The sequence below is a fragment of the Fukomys damarensis genome, unplaced genomic scaffold (assembly GCF_012274545.1).
Source record: "Fukomys damarensis isolate Sample0158 unplaced genomic scaffold, DMR_v1.0_HiC HiC_scaffold_30, whole genome shotgun sequence".
In the NCBI taxonomy this organism is placed as follows: Eukaryota; Metazoa; Chordata; class Mammalia; order Rodentia; family Bathyergidae; genus Fukomys; species Fukomys damarensis.
Window position 1 is genome coordinate 31,827,705 of NW_022900942.1, and position 16,723 is coordinate 31,844,427.

The 16,723-nt window shown below is 35.2% G+C and overlaps 1 protein-coding gene across 3 annotated transcripts in view; it reads right to left on the minus strand.

The window, feature by feature from the left end:
• The window catches only part of Dcc (DCC netrin 1 receptor), a 1,126,179-nt gene that overhangs the window by 86,723 nt on the left and 1,022,733 nt on the right, over nucleotides 1-16,723 (minus strand). For all 3 annotated transcript variants that reach the window (XM_033757479.1, XM_033757478.1, XM_033757477.1), the window contains exon 21: nucleotides 15,334-15,366. In XM_033757479.1, coding sequence (XP_033613370.1) covers nucleotides 15,334-15,366 — 33 coding nt within the window. The remainder of the gene's footprint in view (nucleotides 1-15,333; nucleotides 15,367-16,723) is intronic.

Genomic DNA, 16,723 nt, shown 5'->3' on the forward strand with positions numbered 1-16,723 from the left:
AAATATATATATATTTATATTAATTTAAAGACTAATTTAATATTACCTTTGATATTAATTAAAAGGCTAGATTTCAGAAGGAGTTGTCTTTCAATCTCTTTTTTTGCAGGCGCAATATGCTTCCTTGGACAAAAGTTAAAATCTCCATGACTTTCCTGCCTTGCTTTCTGAATCAAGGAAAAATAATGAACAGAAGCATTGTGACCACTTTTAGGAAGTGTGCTCACTGTTGTATTATATGGCACTAGCAAAGTGACATGTATGCTATACTCTCAATGTTTGAAGAATGACTAATAGCAGTTAGAATATTTTGTGATGCATTAATTTTCTGTACACATTTTAAGTTACTACTATTTTGCAATTCAATCTTTGTTCTGTTTCTTAAATATTATTTAAAAAACTGTTCCTATATTTTTATTGTGGTATATGCATACCAAGAAACAATATCACATTTGTTTTAAATTATGATTTTCAGCACAGATGGTAAATATTTCCCATGATAAAATTTTTCAGCATGCACCACAGATTAATTCAGTTGGGACTTCAGTGCTAAAGTCAAATTTTTCTCTGTGGATGTTTATAAATTCAAGGAGGAGATAGTGGAAAGTTAATCCACAGAGGACATGAAGGAAACTGGATGTAGTAATTGTAATCTTTAATCTGTCTTTTCAGAGTGGGGATAAGAGAGGATCCTGCAGAACAACATACATCCATGTTATCAATCCCTAGAGAAATATTTACAGACCACAGCTTAAGACACACAAGCACAGTGGTCATCTAACAAGTGTTTGACACCTATGCTTCTAAGGATGCAGAGCAAGATCTATCTTCTTGTCCTTAGAATTGGTTCTCTGAGCACAATTCTGATGATAGTGATGGAAACTGAATTGATTTTTTGTCTTGTATACCAGTGGATAAAGAATACCCATTAACATCACTTGAGTACAGTTTTCCTGTCCAACACACAGATCATGCTGGGATATATTTCAAGTAGATGATTTATCAGAAGCTGAAAAAATATATGTAAGTGATCAATTCATCATGCAGATGATAATATTGCTTACTGTTAACAAAGCTGTCAGGGCATCAAAGTCCAGGAAGCAAGACAACAGGATATTTTGAAATATATTAATAGAAAAGAACTATTGAGCTCTCCTCACTCTTTCAAAAGGTCTAATATATTTGTTTCAAATAAACAGAAAAGAAAGTTAATTGATTAATATTCTTTTATATAAGGCCATACATTAAGCTCTACCACATATTAAGCCTTATTGTTCAACAAATCCTTTTTGCTTTGCCTTCTTCAAAACCTCTGGTTTTACTTGTCACCTATAGAAAGTCTAAGAGCAGTAATTTGCACAATAGGAATGTACTTGGTAAACTGCTCTGGGCCAGACAAAATGTAAGGAAACCAAATTGTAAGGCCATTGTCCACCCTTTCCTTAATGATAACAGGCAGTTTTTACAATTTCATTGCTTGTTTGTATATCATAAAATATGAATAGACTTGTGCTAAAAAGCAAACTCATAGAATCCTAAAAATTACATTATAATTGCACACATCAAGAATAGAATGACCATACAGTTATTAATATCAGTGAACTTTAAGAGAGAAAGATGGTGTTAAAATTCTGACATATTAATCAGGATATTAGACTGGTTGATGTAGCCATCCTACATATGGACAATTTGAACAAATAAATGTATCCCCCTAATTCCTGCTCCTGGTGGACATCACAGCTTGATTTTTTAGTCTGGACTGCCTACAGCATACATGTGGTCTCCTTCCAGGTGAAGAAATACTGACTGAGAAATCTAAGGTGGGAAAAAGTTTATAAATATCACATTTTTTCTTAGGTACCAAGGTAAAAATAACATTATGCCAATATCTATATTTTCCAAGAGCACATTGGTTACATATTTTCTATTTTACCTTCTTGACATCTCACAAAGAGGACAAAAACTCAAAAGGCAAATATTAGGGGACCAAAGAACCTGAACAGATCAACAGTATATTTTGATCACAGAAAAGTAGTTAGTTTCCTTCTTAAAATCTCAAGTAGTTAAGGCTCATAAATGTTGATTCTTTTTTTTACTGTTACTATAATTAGTCCATCTGTCTTTACCTGGTTGCTGATAAAAACTTCTCAAGTGCCCCTGATCACCCATGTCATAACATTTCATATATCTGAAGTCCAATAAGATTATTCATTTTTGTAATTATTATTCACAGAATTTAGAATTAAATCTTATTAAAATTAAATTAACAGATAATATATTAAAGATAACATAATTGCTAATGGCATCATGTTTGATGATGCTCTCTGAAATCTTTCCTCCCACCGAATCCTCACACATCCTCTTGCCTTTACTGCAGGAGTCCCCAGTCTTGGACACCAAAGTTCTGTGGCCTATTAGGAACCACACTACCCAGAGGAGAATGTGAGAGATCCTTAATCTGTATTTAAAGTCCTTTCCTATTGGTGGCATTACCACCTGAGCTCCATCTCCTGTCAGATCAGCAGGAACATTAGATTCTCATAGGAGCACGGATCCTACTCTGAACTGGGCATATCGGGATCTAGGCTGCATATTCCTTAAGAGAATTTTATCTCCTCCCATATCCCCTAATCTATGCCCATGGGAAAATTGTCCTCAATAAAACTGGTCCCTGATGCCAAAAAGGCTGGGGACCACTACTCTCATGCATCTGAAATAATGACCAGCATGTGGGTTCCAGAAATCTCTATCAGATGTAGTCAAATCTTTATTAAAATCTTAAGAGCATTCTGTTTATATAAATATGCCCACTTTCCAGATGACTTGATCTTGCCATACTGCAACACTGAGGCTATGATAGGATCTTTTGTGGCTTATAAAAGAACAACTCCACTCAAGATTCATAGAATGATCCATGGTAGCCTTTCTCTCCTGGGTGATCTTCAAGTCTATCCCAAAGGCAAGTATGAGATGCGTGTCTGAGTTAAGATCCACATATCACAGGGAAAAGAGGCAAGAGTATGAGGAATCTTCCTTCTCCAAGTGACTACAACTCTGGCAGTTGCAGCTGCAGAATGAGGGTACCAGGATAAGCATCCTGCTGACTGCAATGCTGCTTTGTAAAAATAATGGCACTGATAGAGTACATGTTTTCATTCACGTATCTCACCAATGTCCCATTCACCCACTCAATAAGTGTGTTCAGAAGATCCACTGTTCTAAACACAAGAGACATAATATGAATATTATAGAGGTTCACACTTTAGAGTAATGGATGAAGGTTAAATAAATAATTATAACCACATGGGCATTAAAAAAAAACTCAGTAGGAAAACAGGGTAACGGACTCCTATTAGGAGAAGGGAATCATGACTCCTATGTTTAGAAGAATGCTGGATAACACTACAAGCAGTAAGAGAAAAGAAACAAATCACATGCAAAGGAAAGCCCATCAGAATCACAGCAGACTTTTTAATACAAATCATTAGGTCAAGGAGAGCCAGGAGAGAGGTATTTCAAGTCCTAAAACAACCTCCAACATAGACTGTTATATCCTGCAAAACTCTTTTGAAATGGATGAGGAAATAAGATACTTCCATGACAAAGAACACCTGAGAAACTTCATGAACACCAAATCAACACTACAAGGAATTCTAAACAATGTCCTAGAAAAGGACAATGAAGGTCACAACACCATGAGGCCCAACAAACCAAATCAAGTAGGCAAGACAAGAAATTAAAAGGAGAGGGGGGAAAAAGTAAAAAGAGTCAAGAAAAGGACAGTAACATGACAATAATAAATCAGTACATATCAGTTATAACCATCAATGTCAATGGCCTCAATTCACCAATCAAGAGAAATAGACTGGCAGAATAGTTTAAGAAGCCAAATCCAAGAATACGTTCTATACAAGAAACTCACTTAGTGCAAAAAGAAGCCCATAGACTGAAAGTGAAAGGATGGAAAACAATTCTCCATGCAAAAGGAGCCCAGAAAAAAGCAGGGGTATCAATCTTATTTGCAGGCAAAGTAAATTTCAAACCAAAACTCATTAAGAGAGACAAGGCCACTGCATCCTAGTAAAGGGAACAATTCAAGAGGAAGAGTTGACAATCATAAACACATATGCACCAACTATTAATGCCCCCAACTGTATAAAACAAATATTAGGTAACATGAAAAACCAAATAAGCACTAATACAATTGTAGTAGGGGATATAAATACAATACAATATCAAATAGACAGATCATCTAGGCAGAAAATCAACAATGAAATACTGGAACTGAACCAAGAATTGAATGCATGGATTTAATAAATGTCTATAGAGTATTCCACCCAACAAAATCAGAATATACACTGTTTTTGACTGCACATGGGTCATTCTCCAAGATAGACCACATACTAGATCACAAAACAGGTCTGAATAAATGCAAAGGAATTGAAGGTATCCTCTGTATATTATCAGATCATAGTGCAATCAAACTGGAGATCAATAGCACAAGAAACCATAGGAACTTCAGGAACACATGAAAACAACACTCTCCTGAACAATCAATGGATCACAGAAGAAATTAAAGAAGAAATCAGACAGTTTTTACAAATAAATGAAAATGCCAATACAACATACAGGAATCTATGGGACACAATGAAAACAGTTCTATGTAGAAAATTCATAGCACTGAATGCCCACACTAGGAAAACAGAGCAAGCTCAAATAAACAACCTAATGATGACTCTTAGACTCCTAGAAAAACAAGAGCAAGAAAAACCCAAAGCTCGAACAAGAGAGGAAATTATAAAGATTAGAGCAGAAATCAATGTAATGGAAACTAAGAAAACAATACAAAAAATAAATGAGACAAAGAGTTGTTTCTTTGAAAGAATAAATAAAATTGATAAACCCTTAGCTAACCTTATCAAAAAAAAGGAAAGAAAAGGCTCAGCTTCATGCAATCAGGAATGAAAAAGGCAAAGTCACAACAGATCCAACAGAAATCCAGAGGATAGTCAATACCTACTTTGAGAACCTGTACTCTAATAAATTGGAAAACACAGAAGAAATGGACAGATTTTTAGATACTTATGAATGACCAAAGTTGAACAAAGAAGATAAAAGCATTTTAAACACCCCAGTTACAGTCAGTGACATTGAAAATGTAATTAAAAATTTACCAACAAAGAAAAGCTCAGGTCCTGATAGATTCACTGCTGAATTCTACAAGACATTTAGGTAAGAACTACTGCCTTTAGTCTTCAAACTTTTCAATGAAATTGAAAAGGAAGGTATACTTCTAAATTCATTCCTGGAAGCAAGTATCACTTTGATTCCCAAACCAGGGAAACACACAACTAAAAAAGAGAACTACAGACCAATCTCCTTAATGAATAGAGATGCAAAAGTCCTTAATAAGATACTAGCAAACAGAATACAGAGAGGTTCATCAAGAAGATCATACATCCTGACCAAGTCGGATTTATTCCAGGGATGCAAGGATGGTTCAACATACATAAGTCAATAAATGTAATACACCATATTAACAAAGTCAAGGACAAAAGGGATATGATGCTCTCGATAGATGCAGAAAAAGCATTTGACAAAATTCAACACCCATTCATGATAAAACCCTGCAAAAAATTGGAATAGATGGTCTATATCTCAACTTAATAAAGGCTATGTATGAAAAACCAACAGCCAACATCATATTAAATGGCCCAAAACTGAAAAGTTTCATGTTAAAATCAGGAGCAAGACAAGGATGCCCACTATCACTACTCTTCTTCAATATAGTTCTGGAAACATTAGCCATAACAATTAGACAAGATAAAGAAATTAAAGCAATAAAGATAGCAAAGGAAGAAGTTAAACTGTCATTTTTGCTGATGATATGATACTCTACATTGAAGACTCACCAAACTCCACCAAAAGACTTCTAGACTTAATTGACAGATTTAGTAGATAGCTGGATACAAGGTCAACACCCAAAATTCAATATCCTTCTTGTACACAAATAACAGTCCCACTGAAAGAGAAATTAGGGTAACAATTCCTTTCACAATAGCGTCCCCCAAAGATTAAGTATCTAGGAATCAATCTAACAAAAGAAGCAAAAGACCTCTACACTGAAAACTACAGCACTCTGAAAAAAGAGATCGAAGAGGATATAAGAAAATGGAAAGATATCCCCTGCTCCTGGGTAGGAAGAATCAACATAGTGAAAATGGCCATACTACCAAAAATGCTATACAGATTCAATGCAATGCCAACTGAAATTCCAACACTATATTTCACAGAACTAGAAAAAAGAATCCAAAAATTCATTTGGAACCATAAGAGACCTAGAATAGCAAAAGCCATCCTAGGCAACAGACACATGGAAGCGGGTATAACAATTCCCAATTTTAAACTATACTACAAAGCCACTGTGCTAAAAAAGCATGGTACTGGCAAAGAAACAGATCTGAGGATCAATGGAACAGATTGGAAGTTACAAAAACAAATCCAGATGCACTCAGCTACCTCATCTTTGACAAAGGAGTTGACCATCCTCAGTGGAGGAAAGATAGCCTCTTTGATAAATGGTGTTGGAAAAACTGGACCTCAACCTACCAAAGATTAAAACTGGACCCTTATCTTTCACCATGCACTCAATTAAAATCAAAGCGGATTAAAGATCTAAATATTAAAACATAAACACTAAACTTGCTGGAAGAGAAGTTAGGCAGAACTCTAGAAGACATTGGCATAGGAAAAGATTTTATGAACAAATCCTTAGTAGCACGGGAACTAGCAGAAAGAATGTATAACCGGTATCTCATCTTATTAAAAAGCTTCTGCACTGCAAAAGAAACCATCAGCAGAACTAAGAGACAATGTACAATGTGGGAAAAATTGTTACCAGCTGCTCCTCAGACAAAGGACTTTTATCTAGAATATAGAAATAACTCAAAACAATCAGCACCCCCAAATATAAAGACCCAATTCAAAAATGGGCATCTGAAATGAACAGACATTTCTCAGAAAAAGAAGTAAAAGCAGCAAGTAAAAATATGAAAAAATGTTCCACATCACTGGTCATTTGAAAGATGCAGATGAAAACAACACTGAGATTCTACCTCACCCCACAAAGAATGGCTGCTATCAAGAAATCAACCAATAATAAATGCTGGCGGCATTGTGGGGAGAAAAGAACCCTTCTCCATTGTTGGTGGGAGTGCACACTGGTGTAACCACTATGGAAATCAATATGGAGATACCTCAAATACCTGGTAGTAGAAGTTCCATTTGACCCAGCCATCCCTCTGCTGGGCATCTTTCCAAAATAATTAAAAGAATCATATCACAGTGATGTATGTGTACCCATGTTTATAGTGGCACAGTTTGTAATAGCTAAAACCTGGAAACAGCCAATTTGTCCATCATTTGGAAACTGGATAAAGAAGATGTAGTTTTTCTATGAAATGGAAAATTACTTAACCATAAAGAATGACAAATTAGATTCATTCTTAGGAAAATGGATACATTTTGAGGATATACTCCTAAGTGAAGTAAATAAGTGACACATGTGTAAATACTGAATAGTTTCTGTGGTGTGAATAAACTGTAATAGTACATAAGATCCTAATGTGGTAACTGACACTGTGAAATGGGAAGAAAAGGGCTAAAGGTGTAGGGAAGGTGGGATGGGTTAGGGAAGAGTAATAAGGGAAAAAAAATGTGAGAAAATGAAAAGATGGAAATAGAGTGTTTGTAAATGGGCAGGGGAGGAGGGGTGAAGGGAGGGCAGGGACAAGGGGAAAAACTGAGAACCAAGACCTGTCGTGTAGAGGAACAAGATCCCAATAGTGAGTGTAACTGTACTGTATACCTAAAATGTACCAATAAATTCAATTAAAAAAAAAAAGAAAAATGCTGGATGGCGTCTCAGAGGAGGTGACATTTGAAGTGAGCATTAAAGAATGGGTAGAATTTTAACAGATAAAAAAGGATTTGGTATATGAATTTAAAAGGCCAGAGATAAAGTAATAATGCTCTCTATATATTCTACCAAAAAGTCTAGAATTTATCTTGTAGGGAACTAAGATTTTAATTTTTATTAAATTTTAATCAGTGGATATTATATACAGTAGGTCCTTAATGTGTCTACAAGCATCTGGTAAAATTCAAGTTTATAATTTTTCTATCAAGGAACACCATAAAGAGTATAGGTCAAGAAAAGGTCATAAGAGTTTAAAATCAGCTACAAGAGTCACTGCCATTTCTTGAATCATAGGGAACGTATTCTTTTGCAGATCTTTTATTTTAGTACGATTACTGAAAATAGTTTTCTCAGATGGAAATATTTGTCCTTACATCTTTTTCATCTTTCTTAGGATCAGTAACAGCCTTGAATACCATTACAGTTGGTTTCTCCAACCTTTACTTTTTATTGGATAGTAAAGTCTAAGTTTCCATATGACTCTGTGACTATTTCCCTGAATATCTGGGTCTTGATTACCTCAGTAAACACTTATTGGATGACTATAATGTGACACTCCAAATTATAGATTGGGAGGGAAGGTGGAAATGAATTCATCCAGTTCTCTGTCCTTGGAGAATTTAAAATCTGGCTTTTGAGCCAGGAAAAAAATGGTAAACTGTCAAAAGTGGACACATAGCAAGGAATAGTTTGCGTGTTATGGACAGACAGAAAAATAAAAGAACAGCAAAATAAGGAAGTCTTCTTGGAAAACAATAAAATTGAGAATGTATTCATAAAAGATAAGGATTTCTCAGTTGAGAAAGAAAATATTGCTAAGGCTGAGAGAATACTACCAGTTACACTAGGGAATTATGAAAAATAAACTTTATATTCAGTTACTGTCAGACTTTGGTGACTAACTTTGGTATATGTAGAGGGATACACTTTCCATGAGGCTAGAGGGGGAAGTTTGGAACAGACTAGAATCTTGATGGTAAAAATAAGTTCATTTTCAAGCATCATTTGGAAAGAAAACCAAAGAAGCAGCACCCAGGGCTAACAGACGTGGGCAGCAAGTAAAGCCAGGAAGACCTTGTACTTTGATAATGTCTATACCAAGCAAAAGGGATCTAACAATATAGTGAGTTTTACAGAGAAGAATGTGCTTATGAAATACTACTTGAGGGCCTGTAAACAAAATGTCTAACTTGCAGGTCTGAGAAGGTTAAAATTCTACTGTGAATCACATCAGTTCCTATGAGTGCTGACTATGTTTCCTTTGTTCACAGTTACCTATTAAAACATAAAAACTCCTGAGAGGTTGCCTTAAGCAGCTACTTGACTGCTTGCTGAGAAGAGAATAAGTACTTAACACTCTTTAGAAAAGCACGTCACTCATTTTCCGCTTCTCTTTTTTCACCACACTCATAATTTCTAGAATTGTAAAATTTTAGACCTGAGAAAAGCACAAATGAGAATAGGTTTTTCAAGTGGGTACAACAGGCAGCTGAATAATAGACTGAATTAAAACTATATACAATAAAAGAGTTGAAAGAAGCTTCAATTTTCAATTAAACAGCTCCTATTGGAAGATGCTAAAGGTTTCAATTTTTCAAACAGAAGCCTGGCTGCTATAATCCAAACCCTACAAAGTCTGGATTATATTAACTAAATTCTAGGCTTGACTAGATTGCCTTGCAAACCCTATTTTGCTGAAATTGGAAATAATTAACATTTTGTTTAATCATGAGATTGAAACTGCTGAAGTGTAAAATGGCAGGGGTAGTGTTAACTACCCTGCCTGACTACCCTACTGAGGAAGGACAAAGCTCTTTAAATGAGGGGAATTTATGATGCCATTACAAATAACTTTCCTGGTAAGAAAGTAAGATCCAGTGCACTACGTTTCCAGAAACTGTAAAGTGACAAAGAGCAAAATTCCTCTATTTAAGTAGCCTGAGTATATATCTGGGCTAACCATTTACATACTGTGAGCCTTTGGGCAAATCTTCGCCTCTTTTTATCTCATTTCTCCATCTGTTAGGTTGTTTGGGGAATTAAATAGGCTAGGTCAGGCACAGTGAATAAGAGAGCCATTGATTCATAGTGGGCCAGTCATTAATAGGAGTTGTTACATTACACTAAGTGGCTATGCCTGAGTTTTTGATATTCATGCCAATCTCAAGGCTAGAGAATCTTAAATCTTTATAGAACACAAAAGATAATGTGGACAAAACTCACCATTATACAGGTGAAGATGTGAAAGAAGTTAATTCTTAATCCACAGTCACTCAGCTGGTAGCACTGGCAGGACTGTGTTGAAATTTAAAGGATTGGATTCCATCCTGTGCTCATGGAGTAAGTACACACCCTGTGGCTGGTGATGGGGAAGCCAGACTGATAGCAACCACTACTAAGACTGGGAGGAGACTCGTTTTCCCTTCTGCTGGAACAGTAGTTCGCAGAGGCCTTCTGCATCAGGATCTGTCAACCGGCTTTTGAATGTCTGCCTGTCTCCCTGCCAGGTCACCCCTTCGGCAGGTCATGGAGAACTGAAGACACTTGGGAGTGCAGGAAGTGGGCATTTTCTTTATTACTTATCTCAGAAGCAACACGGGTCATTTACAAAGTTTCCTGCTCTCTTGAAGGCTCTCTGTCTTTACCATAGCACTTTATTGGCACAAAGGCCAAGCGCGGCAATGCACGTGAAATGTGTCTGTGATGGAATCATCCCAATTTTCGAACATAGACACCTTTAAGTGGAGAATGATGTTTGGGATTACATAATATAAAGATGCAATAAAGAATCGCTTAAGAGTAAACATTTTATTGAGTAATCATTTTTAGTAGTTATATTTGATAGTTATGCTAACCTTCACTGCGACGCCCAAAGAGATTTTCTAAAATACTTCTGTAAGAAGCTTTAAAAAGTGTAAAAAAATAAAAACCTCCATTTTTTGAAAAACAACACTGCTGTTTTTGTAAGTTAACAATCTATAGTAGAACAATTGTATATCACAGCAATTAGAAACATTTTGAGTTCCACCTCTGTCAAATTTATTTGTGTGACTGAGCAATAAAATTACTTTCTGCTTGTTTGTCTGAAAAAGCAGAAAGATAATTATTTAAGTAGCAAAAATAACAAGTTTTTATTTTATTATGGATTTTACAGACCAAGCTGTGTCTCCTACAGAATTCATATATTGACAACCTAGACCCCAATGTGACTATTTTGAAATATAGGGCATCTATGGAAACAGTTAAGGGTAAATGAAGTAATACACATAGCATTAGTACAGTATCCTTTTAAGGGAAGATCCCAGAGATGCTGTCTCTGTTGTGTCAAGACATAGTGAGCAGGTAGCCTTCAGCACACAGGAAGAGAACCCTCACCAAACACCCATGCTGCTTAACCTTAACCAGGGGCTTCCAACAAGCTTTAAGAAAATAAATCTCTTGTTGAATCTGCCTAGTATTTGGTATTTTTCATTGACAGCTTTGGCTAAGACAGTGGAATTAACACTATCCTTTGTTTTCTGAGATAAAGAAGCAGGATCATATGCTCCAGGTTGTGGATTCTCACTAACACATTGATCCCAGGTTGAGAGACACTTGTTTCATTATTCAGAATAGTTACAGAGATGGAAAAAGAAAGTCAAGGATAGAAAAATATCAATTCATAAAGCTTCAAATATAGAAACTTTAAAGACAGATGTCAACTATGAACGTGGTGGCTATGAATGTGTACAGGTAACAAATATATAATGACTGCACTTGGTGGTTAAGATCATTGCTTCTGGAACATGGTTTCCTGGGTATGAATCATCCCCTTGTTGCTTACTTGCTGTGTTTCTAAGGAAAAGTCATTTAAACTCTCTGAGCTTCAGCTCCTTTATTGCTCAAATGGAATAATAATACTATCTTCCACAGTACTATTAGGATTAAATGAATCAATCATAAGGTTTTAGAATCATGACTAATGGTTAGAGTTTCACAGGGATTCATTTTACTATGACACACACCCACACAGACACAGATTTAGACAAACTGGAATTGTTTCAATCAAAACATGCAAAAGATACCTTTTAGTAAAGGGGAAGGGGAAATGGGAGGGGTAGGGAAAAGAAAAGGGAATGGAATTAATATGAAAACATGAAAAAATGGAAAGAAAGTCTTTGTAAATAGGGAGGGATGGAGGGGTTGAAGGGAGGGCAGGGGAATGGGGAAAAAATAAGAACCAAGATAGATTGTGTAAAGGTGCAAATTTCCAATGATGAATGCAATTATACTGCATACCTAAAATGTACCAGTAAAAATCAATTTTTAAAAATGCAAAAGAAAAAAGTTATCTACAGCACAGCTATTGTTCTCCCACTGCACCCACTTTCCAGGGCAGTTCCCTTTCCCATCCAACCCTCCAAAAAGTTAAACTCTGTGTTTAATCTATAAACATTTCCTGGTGGCTTTCCAGTTTATTGGTCACTTGTACCCATAAAAATCTCCAAAAATGATTCGGATATGGAGCAAGACAGAATGGGAATGGAAATGGAAGATTATAGAGTAGACGTGAGGAGTTAAGAAAATGCTAGATAGCAGCAACTGACAATGACATCCAAGGGTGAAGACCTCTATGTTAATTGTGTATCATTTTTACACTGCTATTGCTATTACTCAGAAGAAAATATTTTTCCCAAACCAAATTTGATTCCAATATAAATGACTTTTTGTTTTCATATTTAGTTTCTTCACATTGGATTTTAGGTTCTTAAAAAGTGTAACTGTGACAAGACTTTATGAAGCCACACTTTCAGAAGAATCAAAACTTTTCTCACATTCTCCAGTATAAGTCAAATTTAACCTCCTGCTTCTCTACTTAAGATTCATCTCTGGGGTGAAATGACTCATGGTGTCAACTTTTCTCCCAGAGGGAAGCAGAAACTCATCTCCTGTCACGAATGTTGCAGTTGGATCATTTCTCCAGAAAAAGTGGGCAAAGAGTTCTAAGAGGAGGCATGATAAAACATACTCAGTGAATTTGCTTTCTGCTGGGTGTGCAAGCATCCTAGCCAGCCTTCTTTCATTATTTTCAGCACTCTTAGAGGTACTGCTGATCTTGGTTACTTCTCAAGTACTTGGCCATCAACTCAGAAGACCAATTTTGTTTATAACAAGCTTTTTGTGTCCAGAAAATTTAATATGCTTCCTCTCTAGAGATTTAATGATACTACTTATAACAACTAAATTATATGTCATCAGGCCCTCTCAATTTTGCACAAGGGCTTTAAATTTGATGTAAATTTTAGAATTTTTCAACTTGAACAAATGTATGCGAGCTATGATTGAAGAAGGTGAAAAAAGATCACAATATATGACAGAATCTAAGTATTATTAGAGGAAGAAAAGTACATTTGTCTAGATTTGTTAATAGACTCAGCCACTGACAATAACTCCTTGGAATTCCTTTTGTTCTTGAAAATACTTCTGACTTCACTGCAAATGTGAGAATTTGAGTAAGAAACATATAGGGTGAAGTCAGAGGGAAGGAGGAATAATTCACCCAATTGTCTTGGATAAAATGTCCAATTACAAAATATGTATTTGATATTTTAAAGTACCATTAAACAAGGAGCTAGGTATGAGCCCAGGATGTAGAATACAAACATGACAACCTGAATGGGCACTCTAGCACCAAAAAATAACAATAATAGTTAACTGAAAAATAAAATAATTAAAAGGTATTCATGAAGAATTAGAAATCAATGCACTGATAATTTTCGGCATGTTATCTCCTAAGAGGCTAAAAGTTCAACCAGTTCAGGTGCTCCTTAAACATTTTTGTGATTTTTAAAAATATTTTTGTTTTTATTGTCATTTTCTCTATGTAGTTTTTCCAAATATATTTTCAAAAGTTAGGAGCTGTGGATGTTCCAGACTCATTTTTGTGAGGATTACAGAGATCATTTAAATGATTTTATAATTGAAATAATAAAATTGCTTCCGATTAATTATTCATTCATTAATTAGAAGAAATTAATAAATTATTCCAGGTTTGGATTAACCAGCACTAATATTTAATTTACCTAGGTAAATATACACTAAGTGATAATTATAATAATTACTCATCAACTTTTAAAAAACAAATATTACTACTTAGTAGATGCTGGTATTATGAGAATAATTCCAGGGAAGAGCAGGCAGGAACAGCTGGGTTAATGGAAATCTTAATGGATAGACGTTTCCAAGCAGTGTATCATTTCTATTATTCCCCCTGTGAAGCACTAGCCATATACTATTATAAGGCGGTACAGTACAAGGAACTGGACAAAAATCCAAACACAGGATTATTGAAGAACTACTCATGAGAGCAGCCTTCTGTATTAGTGAGAACCAACATCTGGACATCAAACCCTTGTCAGTTAAAAAGGATCCACATCAAAAGCGGTGTTCTTCTGGCATCTCAGTACTGTGCCTTATACAACATATTGTTTTTGAGTTAGTTCTGCTGACAGAATACTGATGTCCAAAGTAGGAGACAAACTAATGAAACCTTTGAAACAGTAAATACAGGACAACCAGTTGCTAGCATTTCCAAACTCTCCTTAGAAGAACACAACATCTGAAAACGATGAAACTCATGAACTCTTCTCATTCTCTCAGCACTCTATTAATCCTCTCTAAAGATAATAGAATCCTAATTTATCAGTCTACAAATCAGATTAATGGCAGATTGTTAACTACCTCCGAATGGAAGGATAATACTTATTTATCTCCAACTTCCTTTGTGTAAAACCATCCCTCTTCTCTACACAAATTAGCTTTTATCAAGAGCAGAAGGAAGAGAAAATAGTGAATTAGACTAGCATCTGATTTGTGGAATAAAAGCTTTCTGACTTCAAAATGAACAGTTATTACACACCAAAAAGTTGACCTGACTTTGTTTTTATTTGTTCAGAGAGGATCATTGCAGAGGGAAAGCACACGTGATTTATGTAGCACCACAGAACTTTAATACATAGCTCAGGAAAGGGTGCAAGAGCAGCTTGAAAATTATGCTGAGCTTAATTATACTTAATGTGAATTATTCAGAAGTGCAGACAGAGTCTAAAAATTTATTTCTTACAAAGAAGCTTGACATTTTAATTGGTCCTTCAGAATAGAGACAAAACAATTTCCTCTCAAGAAAATTTACATCTTCCTTATCAGAGCCAAAGCCTCAGCCGAGCAGAACTTCATTAACAAGATTAATCATCATGCCAGTATCAGCCTCATCAGGTGTATGGCCCAGGTGAAAGAGGAATACAAAGTAATGACTGACATTTCCAACAGATAGGACTGATACAGGAAGGAAAAAATGACAGATTTAGTTACCATACCTTGGTCATTAGCCATCTTGTCAGGGTGTTCCACTGTGGGGGCAAAAAAAATATTAATATTATCAGATTTTGACAGTTTCCAGTCCCCCCAAATGCTGACAAACCAACAGTTTTGTTAACAGGTTTTCTCATATTAAGGTGAATACTTTACTGAAACAAGATTGATACATATGCAAAGTTACATATGCTGATTTATATTAAGTACTCAGAGGAAAAAAATTAAAATGTTTTTGCTGTATAAATACATTCAAAAATATATTATTATTTGTCACATCAAAATAAACTCAGAATAATTATTATATAAGTTTAATTAAGAGGAGGTAGTAAAAGAAAATTCATGCAGTTTCAGAAATTATCACTTACATATATATTTGATGTTCAGGGAGCTATTTCCGATATGTGATTGTTTTGATCAAGAGAACTTGGTGAGATCATAAATGGATAGTCTTAAATTATGGGATATTATAAATATGGAATAATATAGTTTGATAAATCTTTAGATCTTGTGAAGATAATTATTAAGTTGCTCACAACTCCAGGTAGGTTAATGAGTAATGTTCTTTAAAAATCACTTTTTTCTATTTAAAAATGTCTCTAAGATTTAAAAAGAGGTGGCTTATTTTTGTTAAGCAAATGAAACTAAAAAGAAAGCAGATTTAGTATTACGACATTTTTAAAAACTGTGATATGGCATTTTTGCCAGTGCAGATGTTTTTAAACTTCCATGAGTTAGACTTATTTCATTTATACTTGTCTTGAATTCTGAGTATTCTTGGTCTAATTAACTTATTTAATTGCACACAATCTTGCCAAGTAGGCTACTACACTTGCAAGTTTGCTTCCTGTATATGTCTCAGTTAAACTTACCAAGGAAAAAATTATAGTCAACAAACTACACACAGTCCATTCCTTCGTTATATCTCGTATCTCACACCATCCATTTATCTCTCATTGTAAATCCAGCTTCATGGTTTGAAAAATTATTTAAATGCCCTATGAGTGAGAGTCTCTCCTTTTCTAAATGAAGGAGCACAAGTCATTGTTCAGTAAAAATATATAGAATCTACTTTCCTTTCCCCTGCCCCTCCCATTTCCCCTTCCCCTTTGTCCCTTTTCTTCCTATTTCACATAATCTATTATACCTTTTAGTCCTTATTTACACTTTCAGTTTCTCACGCTAGAGAAAATATTCAGTGTTTACATATGTGTGTCCTATTTATATCACTTAAGAGCATCACCTCAACGAATAGGAGAAAGTGAAAAATAACGGAAACAAAGTTTTTGTAGATAGGGAGGGAGGGAGGGGTTGAAGGGCGGGCAGGGGAGTGGGGAAAAAATAAGAACCAAGATTGATTGTGTATAGGTACAAATTTCCAAAAATGAATGTTAT